The 10,402-nt window shown below is 36.9% G+C and overlaps 1 protein-coding gene across 11 annotated transcripts in view; it reads right to left on the bottom strand.

The window, feature by feature from the left end:
- LOC116090262 (ankyrin repeat domain-containing protein 36C-like) overlaps positions 1-10,402 on the bottom strand; it is a 145,980-nt gene that overhangs the window by 59,330 nt on the left and 76,248 nt on the right. For 10 of the 11 annotated variants that reach the window (XM_031370501.1, XM_031370505.1, XM_031370504.1 and 7 more), the window contains 6 exons: positions 9,522-9,562; positions 9,359-9,431; positions 7,524-7,597; positions 7,002-7,098; positions 4,428-4,498; positions 3,211-3,307 (listed from right to left, as the gene is read on the bottom strand). In XM_031370501.1, coding sequence (XP_031226361.1) covers positions 3,211-3,307; positions 4,428-4,498; positions 7,002-7,098; positions 7,524-7,597; positions 9,359-9,431; positions 9,522-9,562 — 453 coding nt within the window. The remainder of the gene's footprint in view (positions 1-3,210; positions 3,308-4,427; positions 4,499-7,001; positions 7,099-7,523; positions 7,598-9,358; positions 9,432-9,521; positions 9,563-10,402) is intronic. The other variant, XM_031370503.1, reaches the window with a different exon arrangement.

The raw sequence follows: 10,402 nt of genomic DNA, 5'->3' as shown, positions 1-10,402 counted from the left end.
CTTCTTTCCTAAGATTTCTAATTCCAGAGTTGTCTCTTTTTGTGATTTCTTTATTGTTTTGACTTCCAATTTTAAGTCCTGGATGGTTTTATTCAATTCCTTCACCTGTTTGTTTGTGTTTTCCTGCAATTCCTTAAGGGATTTTTGAGTTTGCTCTTTAAGTGCTTCTACTTGTTTACTTGTGATCTCCTGTAATTTTTTATGGGATTTTTTTTTTTTTTGTTTCCTCTTTAAGGGCTTGTACCTCTTTACCTGTATTCTCCTGTATTACTTTAAGGGAGTCCTTCTTAAGTTCCTCTATCAACATTGTGAGATATGATTTTAGATCCAATTCTTGCTTTTCTGGTGTTTTGGGATCTCCAGGACTTGCTGCAGTGGGAGTACTAGGCTCTGATGAAGCCAAGTAGTCTTGGTTTCTGTTGGTAGGATTCTTGCATTTGCCTTTCACCATCTCTTGATTTTTGGTGTTAGATGTTCTTAGTGTCTCTGACTAGAGCTTGTCCTGTCCCTGCTGCCCTGCAAGTCCCCTGTGACTCGTGGGGCCTGTGCTGGCTGCTCCGGTCTTAGAAACTCACTGGAGAGAAAATGGCAGCTCTCACCTGAGTCTCTGGGTTAAGGGGCTCCCTGGAGGTAGGCCCTCCACTTGCAGGGAAGAAGCAGAGAAGGACGCTGATCCACCTCTGTCACTCAGTAGCCAAGAGGAACCTGTCCCTGCTGCCCTGCAGCTCCCCTGGGACTCCTGGTGCCTGTGCCTCCCAGCTGGCTGCTCTGGTCTTAGAAACTCCTGGAATTTTCTTATTAGCCAGCACAGGCCTCAAACTTAATTTTCCTTTCAATCTCATGAGAAACAGTTTTCACTCTTTACCTCTTTGAAATTTTTCTGCTGTTTAAAAGCATGCTCAGAACTCAAATCAATGTTTGCCTTTATTTCTTTTCTATCTCAAATGATCATGCATACATCCTTTTAGTTTATTTTTGAGATCTTCATATATTGTATGGTATTTACAACATTCTGCCATACTCTTCTCCCCCTCCAATTCTTCCCAGTATCCTTCTACTCATTCTAAAATCCATAGCTTATTATCCTTTAATTATAATTGTTACATACATATGATGGTCACTCCCAAAGAATGTTTGTTTAACTAACATCCTCTTGATAATCCAAGGACAGATGGAACGTTCCAGAGCTACTGAACTGCAATGGCAATCCATCATGGTCCCTGTCTTAGTCAGGGTTTCTATTCCTGCTCAAATATCATGACCAAAAAGCAAGTTGGGGAGGAAAGGGTTTACTCACTCAGCTTATACTTTCACACAGCTGTTCATCACTAAAGGAATTCAGGATTGGAACTCAAGCAGGTCAGGAAGCAGGAGCTGATGCAGAGGCCATGGAGTGATGTTCCTTACTGGCTTTCTTCCCCTGGTTTGCTCAGCTAGCTCTCTTATAGAACCCAAGACTTCCAGCCCAGGGAAGGCACCACCCACAATGGGCCCTCCCTGCTTGATTGCTAATTGAGAAAATGCCCCACAGCTGGATCTCATGGAGGCACTTCCCCAACTGAAGCTCCTTCTCTGTGATAACTCCAACCTGTGTTTTGTGTTAACACAAAACTAGCCAAAAGGGGATTTAACAAATTTGAGAATCTATGATCACTATGAAATCTCCCATTAAAATCTATTAACCCCCAGTTAACATTTTCCATATCTAGGCCCTATCTCTCACTCTCATGTTCCACACATTAAATCTGCAGAGAAATCACATATTTCTAAATGGACTTATTTAAACTGGCCATGATGCATTTGACAACCTCGTAGTTCATTCTGAGGTTTTTCTTCTCCCCAGTTCTCTTATTTTAGCCTCTCTGAAACGCTGTTGGATATTATTGATGTATGGTGTACCTGCTATGTTACCTTATGAAAATCAAGCATAGTTCTGTGTGCTGGGTACTTAAGGCCTTCCAAATAGTGAAGATGGTAATAGGAATGGAGACATGCTCTGCTCCACTAACCCAGTTATACTTTCAAAGACCACCTGCTAGCTGGTGTTATTTAATTCATCGTCTGAAGAAAGGTGTCTTAGGGTTTTACTGCTGTGAATAGACACCATGACCAAGGCAACTCTTATAAGGACAACATTTAATTGGGGCTGTCTTACAGGTTCAGAGGTTCAGTCCATTATCATCAAGGCAGGAAGCATGGCAGCATCCAGGCAGGCATGGTGCAGGAGGAGCTGAGAGTTCTATATCTTCATCTGAAGGCTGCTAGCAGAATCCTGGCTTCCAGGCAGTTAGGGTGAGGGTCTTATAGCCCACACCCACAGTGGCACACCTACTCCAACAGGCCACACCTAATAGTGCCACTCCCTGGGCCAAGCATATACAAACCATCTCAAAGGTCATTATTTTTGCATCTTATTCTATACCTTCCCCCACTTTATTCCCATGTGCTACATTTCATTTTAATACTTCTCAGATAATAACTCACATTTTAACTCAGTTACTTCAGTGGCATACAGAACTTTACTTTTATAGAGAGTGGATTTGATGTAATTCTTATAACCATTTAACTTTGTTAATGTTAGAAGTTATGTGTTACAGCATTTTCTCTGTCCAATCACATTAGGGCAGTGGTAGGCCTGTGATTGGACAGGAATAGAGAGGTGGAGCTAGAAGTTGAGGAGGAAAAGGGCAAAGAGCATGAACACAGTGGAAAATTATCATCATGGAGGCAGGGGAAGATGACAACGATTCAGACCCCGTGTGATAACAGCCACAGGTAGCTAAGGTTTTTACAAGGTTAGAATAATTGGGTTATAACATTGTATTTATCACTTGGCTCAAAAATTTTGTATTGGCATTTTGTAAATTGTGATCTTATTAATATATAAACCTGATTAGATAATTAAGCCTTAAGAATCACGCTTTGCCGGGTACTAGGCGCTAGATACTGATTGTGGGGGTGTATAAAGCATTGCATGTAAGTGAGATGATCTTGCTAGCTGGGAGAAAATAGCAGGAGCCCGCGGGGACATAGTGATGTGGCTGGCTGGTGCTGGCACTAGAACATGGCCTGGCAGGGAAGAGTTTGCGGAGTGGATTCATTTTTAATATTTCCTGCAACAGATATGTATATTGTCTTCTAGTGTAAATAGTGTTTCCAGATATACATAAGATGTCCTTCAAGTCTCTACACATTAAATAGTGTTCTTACCTTTCATTTCCATGTTCACTACATTTTCTCTTTCTTGACCTGGAATCCCAGTACAACAAACAATATCCTCATTCAGTGGATGAGGTTCGGGGATAACCTGTTAAAATTATAGAAATGAATTGCAGAATAAAGCTATATGTCTTCAAGATGGTCTGAATATCTCAATGAAGGAGCAGTGAGACTGAGAAATCTGTGAAGTCTACATGTATTTCACATCACTGGTACAGAGAATCTCATACTTATGATAACAACTGTATGCCATATTACATTTCTATGGTAGTAGTCAAAATTTATTTTAGATGAAGAAACTGAAGCTAACCTCAATAACACAGAGTGAATAAATGCCTCAATATGACCTTGTAATACAGCACAACACAGCCTTTCTTTAATTAGAATTCAATGTGTTCAATTTATTCAATGAATATATACTATATACTGCAAAAAATCCAACAAACATTGTGTATTCAGAGGCAACGTTTGTTAGTTTCTTATATCTAGTCAATAAAAGTCATTTGGTACTGATAACAACAAATAAAGGGATGTCACTACACAAAACAAATACAAGTTACTGACAAGGACAATACCTGAAGATATAAAGCACAGTATTCCACTCTTCGGAAAGTGAAGAAGTAATTTAAAAAAAGTTAAAAATCAAAACTAGATTTTATTTGAAGAATTGATGCAAGAGTATCAACATTGAGACAATTCATTGCTTTGAGGGAACTGGGGGACATAGATGAAGTAGCAAGAACACATGCTTGCATACTCATCAAATAGCAGAGTAAAGTAAACTAACTAACATTCTATAGAGTTTGTACAGACAAAGGCCTACGCCAATTTCTGGAAGGTATTTAGTTACACAATTAAGGTGATGTTGAGTTGGTCATACATGAAGTTTTTTCTTGTTGTTGGGGCTTTTTGTTTGTATGTTTGGTCAGTTGTTTGGTTGGTTTTGTTTTTTTGAGAGAGGGTTTATCTCTGTAATAGAGCCTTAGCTATCCTGGAACTCACTTTGTAGACCAGGTTGGCCTCAAACACACAGAGATCTGCCTGTCTCTGCCTCATAAGTGCTGGGGTTAAGATGTGTGCCACTACCACCTACCTGTAAAATGCTTTTTAAATTAAATAAGATGTGGACAATTATTCCACAGGGTAATATGACAAGAAATTTTCTTTGTGTTGTCTGGTTATACAAAACAATTTAGATATTTACTTACCAATGACTGAAAATTTTTCTGACTATCATATCTCCCTTTTTCTTCTGTGGTTGTCACTTCTTTGCATAGAGCTACAGGTGAAGACAAACATTTAAGTAACATTAACTACAATGTAGTTTCATTCTGTAAGTCTTGTTACTCCAAGAGAACCCTGACTAATACATGAATAAGATAGAAGTATTATGTAAAACTAGCAAGCAATGTTTACTTCTTAGTTATGTGTTCATATTTTAATAGTATTTTCATTTATTCCCTGGGAATTCCATAACTATAATTCAATCACACTCATTCTAATTTTGTAGTTTTGAGAACTCTTTATGTTTAGTTGATACTACTCATTAATATGATCTTTATAATCATTCAAGATTTATGTGTATCTTTGGACTAATAGTAGACTGTACAAAGGTCAGTGATATTGAACGATTTCAAAATTTTATTCACAAATCCTTCAAGTTAACATTAATGAACAAACCCATACACACTTTAGAATACTGTTATCTATACTTTAGAATACTGTTGTCTTTAGATTCACAGTAGGCATTGTTATCAGCCTCATAACAGAAGAGTTAGGACACCACGTGCATATTCATAACCCATTAGTCTTTGTACAGTTACTATGAACATGTATGTATTGTCTTAGTTTCCACTTCCTGTTGTTATGATTAATACATTGGCAAAAAGAAATCTTGCATCAGCTTTTAATAGTTTAGATTAGATTTCTAAATTTTTATAAATGTGTAAATTTTCTGAGATTGGAATACTGTATTTTATATTCTGCAGTGCTTTCCTTGGCTCACAATTACTGGTTACTGTCCTCACTGCATGGAAGTCAAAATGGCAGGGACTTGAAGCCACCAGCTTAGAGAGAATCAGTGCATGCATGCTTGGACTCAGCTTCATTTCTCCACTCTTATAGAGCTCAGGATCCCATTTCTAGAGAATTTTCCCCCTAGAGTGGGCAAGTCCTCCCATTTCCTTTAGTGTAATCACATGAATCCCCCACTGAAATATTTACAGGCAAACCTGACCTAGAGAACTCTCATTGAGACTCTTCCCAGGTGGATTTTGGTGGTGTCTAGTTGACAAAACTAGCCATCACATGTAGTTTAAAACGTTTCTACTTTACCTTACTGATTGCTTCTGTGAAAGTTCAATCAGTTTTGTTTAGCTTTCATTGATTGCCTATCTTTCTAGAAAAATAGGAACATCTATTTTGGAGTCCTTTATAATTACCTAGTTTTCCTACTGTATATTAATATTTTAACTGTAAAAAATGTTGACTGTGTATATTTTGAGATGATAAATTAGAGGTAGAAAATTTAAAATAATATTTTTAAAACAGTCATAATTTATCTTACTCATTAACAATTTACTAATGTGCTATTAAATGTTAGGAATTGATATGCATAGACTTTTGGCAAAGGCATGAAGGCAGGGCTTCCAATAGGTGAGCCTGGACTTAGTCAAAACTTTGATGTTAGGTACATAGAAGGGTGGAAATTGTTAAGATAAGAAATTCAGATGAAAGATAATAGTCATGTATGAATTATTGGGGAACAAAACCACCTACTTGAGAATATGAGAGAAAAGGCAAGACATGAAAATGTAAAGTAGGTGTCTGGACAGATGTTTATTGTTAAAATATCATAAATCACATTTAAATGATTAGTGATTCATATTTTAAAGTGCCCCATGGTCATAACAGTACTAGATGTAGATCAGTATAACACTGTAGAGGAAGGGCTGTCAGCAGGGTATACTTATGTGTGTCTGGATGATTTCATTTAAGGCAAAAGTTTACAGTAAGATTGGACTTAAACTAAGAATCATTTTAGGACTCAAAACTATCAATATCTAGTTAGTATATAATTAATTATTACTGTATCAATGGATGTATTAATTGGAAAACCTGGGAGATATCACTCTGATTATTATAACTAAATGATATATTAAATGTCACTGACTATGATTCATTTATCTCATACCTCTATATCATTAGTACAAGTACTTATTGAGGACTTCTGTTTCAGAAAGCCCTTTTCAAGTATGAAGAGCTCTGTAGGAACAAAGGGGGGCAGGCCAGAGATAGAGTACTCATACATAAACATGGATATTGTGTGTTCAGGACCCTACTTGACATTCTGTTAAAACTCGCCCAGCCCAACAGGAATACTCTACAGGAGGGCCCCACTCACACTGAATTGACAACCTTCTGCTGCAACAATGAGGAACAAGTGCACAAACACGTGATCGTTTCGCGTCCAAACCACTCATTCCTAAAGTGGTTTTTGATCACTCCATGCACTCCATTATTTCCCCATCCTCAAGTTTCCTGTTATCCCTGCATGTGATTATTATCCCTCAGAATCTTCAAATATTACACTACCTGTAGTTGATCTAATAAATCAGTTGTTATAGTTTAACATTGAATTACATCCTAAGCTTGCCACAATTCAATGTTTCTTAAGCTTGACTATATATAAGCAATGTAGGTGCTTTGTCTACTAGCATGTTGTCCCAGCTCACTTAAATAGGTACTCCATCTGAGGACTATATATAAAATGTAGTTCATACCTCCCATTGTGTATCTTGTCTGATTTTCTCTTCTTTGATCTCCAGCTCCAGTTAAATGCTCCACATCTTTCTGCTGAGTAAAATCAGTGGTGGGTTGCTAAAATTAAGTTAAAATTCTAGTTACACACAATTTCCAATAATTCCTAAGGAGCCAAGTGATTGTTACTTTATTTTTTAAAGATTTCCTTATTCATTTTAATTTCATTCCAATGTTCAAATGCTTACTCCCCAGACTTCTTTGTGATATTATCCCTTTTTAGCTTTTTACCTTTATAGGTATAGAGATATAGATCATTTTCAGAAAAAATATTTTCAACTAAGGAAAAACAAAGTTTATTTCTAAATTCTTGATAATTTTAAAAATATCCTAACAATCATAGTGAGATAAAATATTCAATTAACTAAAATACTAAATAGTGAGCAGTTATTCTATAGGTCAATATGGCATGAGATTTTATCCTATGATTACCTTATAAAAATCATAGTAGCAAGTGAGTATACTTTAGTTTAGTATTTACATACCAGTGACTCAGACCTTTCACTAATTACATGACTTCTTTGCTCTTCTATTAATGTCAATTCTTTGTCAGGTTCTGCTGATAATATAAGAATATATAAAATACAATAAAATGGTAGGTCACATGAAATTCTCCAAATATCAATAGATAAGTTTTAAATTGTTTAAAATTAAAAGCTTTCCGTCTAATGCACTCACTTATCTTAACTGAGAAGTTGAAAATAAAATTCTTTAAAAGACAGTTGTAGTTTTGAAAGCCTTAGATGTATACTAAAATACATGGGAGGGTAGAAATTGTGGGAACAAAATATGCTAGAAATAGGTGGAGACTAAAATTACTCAAAAATACATGAGTTTGTGAGGAATAGGGAATGATTGCTTGGGAATGTGAGAGAAAAGGGAAGATAGACCAAATTTCAAAGTCACAAAATTGATCAAATTTTGCTTGTTAAAACATCATAAACATTGGAATACTTAGAGACTAATATTTTTAAGTGCCCCATGGTCATGCCTACATTAGGGACAGAACAGCATAGTGGAAGTTAAGATAAATCTGAGTTACAAACAATCACTTATCACTCATAGGGAATCAAGCATTTCCTGTTTTATTTGTCTTGATTTTTTTATTTATTTTAATCGTATATCCATGTTTAAGAAGAAGGGATGTCAGCAGTATGTGACATGTGCAAGAAAAATTCAAAAGAAGGGGCCACAGGCTTGAGCCCAAGAAATGGTCCAGAAATTTTCATAGTGTTATATTGTGAATATTCTACTAGTATATAATGATGTTATTAAGTAACTAAAAGTTCAATGAAAGGATGAAAGAATACTCAATTCTTGAAGAACTGTATGAAATGTGAAAGCTGAACTTCAAATGTCATTTGACTGCTTGGTGTCTGTTTCACAGTGTCCTGCAGGGATGTGACATATGTAGTTGTCTTGTTCCATGTGTCTTCCTTTTCAGGTACAAGGGACACCTGAAAAATTACCAGGCAAGTTGGGGACATAACACCCACCTGTAAAACACACTATTGTAACAGAAAGATCTTATTTATTATATTGCTCAAAGGAAAGTAGGTAGAGGTAGCTGGGGAGACAGAGTAAGAAGCTGAGTGACCATGTCTTGGGTAGGCACTTGGATTTGTGGCTTATGTATCATACACAACAAATAATTTTTAGTCCTTAGTTAAAATGATTACTTAATAAGAAACATTCACATATATAAGATTATGTTACATTATAGCATGTGACCTTATCATATATTGGATCATATGATCTGTAGCAATGGACCTTAGGTGTGAGTCAGTGCAGATATTGAATGCCACGGCAAAGTAAGTAGAAGAAAGATTGAGTGCATACTTTCAATTGGCTAAGAAAGAAAATGTGACTTTACTACACACACACACACATATTAAGCAATAGTTCCATTTTACAGGATACGTCTGAATTCCAAAGGCTGAGTGAATTTGATTAAAATCTCCATAATATCAGAAAACACAGGGCTTCTCAGTGGTAGCCAATTCTCCAGTAACTAGCTCTAAATTTAGGAAAGGTAACACATTTAATCACCAACCAATGAGGCTTTCTCAACTGGTACAGATTTCAAATTGTGTATACTCTAGGATGGGAAGTCATTCACATCAAAATATCCCCATAAGTTTACATTTTAAAGTCTTTCCCCTCAGACTTTTCCATGCCATTTATTCAAATGCCAGTGTCAACAAGGGCAAGTAAATGTTTTTTCAGACTTTGATGAGCAAAGACAGAGTGATGAGAACGCAATAAACACTTCATATATTTTAAACTACTTCTCACCACAATAAATAATACAGCAAATCACCTGATTCCCATGACCTTTCCTGCCTCTTTGCCACTGCTCTGTTTAGAAATGAACTTTTCCTTTTAATGGTAAGCTGTGAAGATACAGAGGGAAATGCATTAATGAGTATCTTTTACATAGAAAATGCAGTCAATTATCCATGGAACAATATAACATTTATTACCTTGAGCTGAGGAGGACTTTCCTTTGAAAAATCTGAAAATACTAAAAGGTATATAATCAGTTATATAAAAACAGTGCAAAGGAAATCATCAATCATACAAAACTCATAAAGTTCTGAACCCTAGCAGTTAGCTCAGACATTGAAATGGCTTTGATTTTGTTCTTTGGGGATAATTGCTTGTCTCGGTTTCTTATTCTAGGTGAGAAAAACAAACAGAAGTCATAATAAAATCTTGATTAACTTAAAAGTATGATGACTCTAATGAGCATAATGTAGGAAAAGGCAAACATACTGATTTGAACATGCTGAGAAGTAAAAAGGAATGGGGTTTTGAATTAGAGGATGAAACAGGACACAGGGTGTATCGTAGCTGTACAAGTGATGGAAACAGCATAAGACCTTGATTCTATTAGAATAAATCAGAAGCATTAATTCTCTCATAATAAACTTTTCATGTCGTTCCTTGTAACTCAGGGAGACAAAAGAGATGATGAGAATTGTATTTAAGAAATATAGAGACACAGGAACTCAACCAGCCCAGTGACTTGAGTTCCTTCCAGTATGTCTGGGCTGGGGTCCAGAGCAGACCGTGGGAGTAAGCTCTGCAGCCAGTCCCACAACACCCAGAGGAAGCTCCACTCCCAGGCACTCTGACACACCCAAGGATCAGAGGTGAGCAGGAACCAACATCAGTCCCAACACTGGGAGTAACTGGGACCAGCAGGACCAGGCACACAGGAACTCTGCCAGCTCAGTGACTCGGGTTCCTTCCAGTCTGTCTGGGCTGGGGTCCAGAGCAGACCTTGGGCGCAGGCTCTGCAGCCAGTCCCACAACACACAGAGAAAGCCCCACTCCCAGGTGATCTAACAAGCCCAGGATC

Source organism: Mastomys coucha, unplaced genomic scaffold (genome assembly GCF_008632895.1).
Source record: "Mastomys coucha isolate ucsf_1 unplaced genomic scaffold, UCSF_Mcou_1 pScaffold15, whole genome shotgun sequence".
NCBI lineage: Eukaryota > Metazoa > Chordata > Mammalia > Rodentia > Muridae > Mastomys > Mastomys coucha.
The sequence above is the reverse complement of the archived record's forward strand: the minus strand, read 5'-3'. Positions and strand labels throughout refer to the sequence as shown.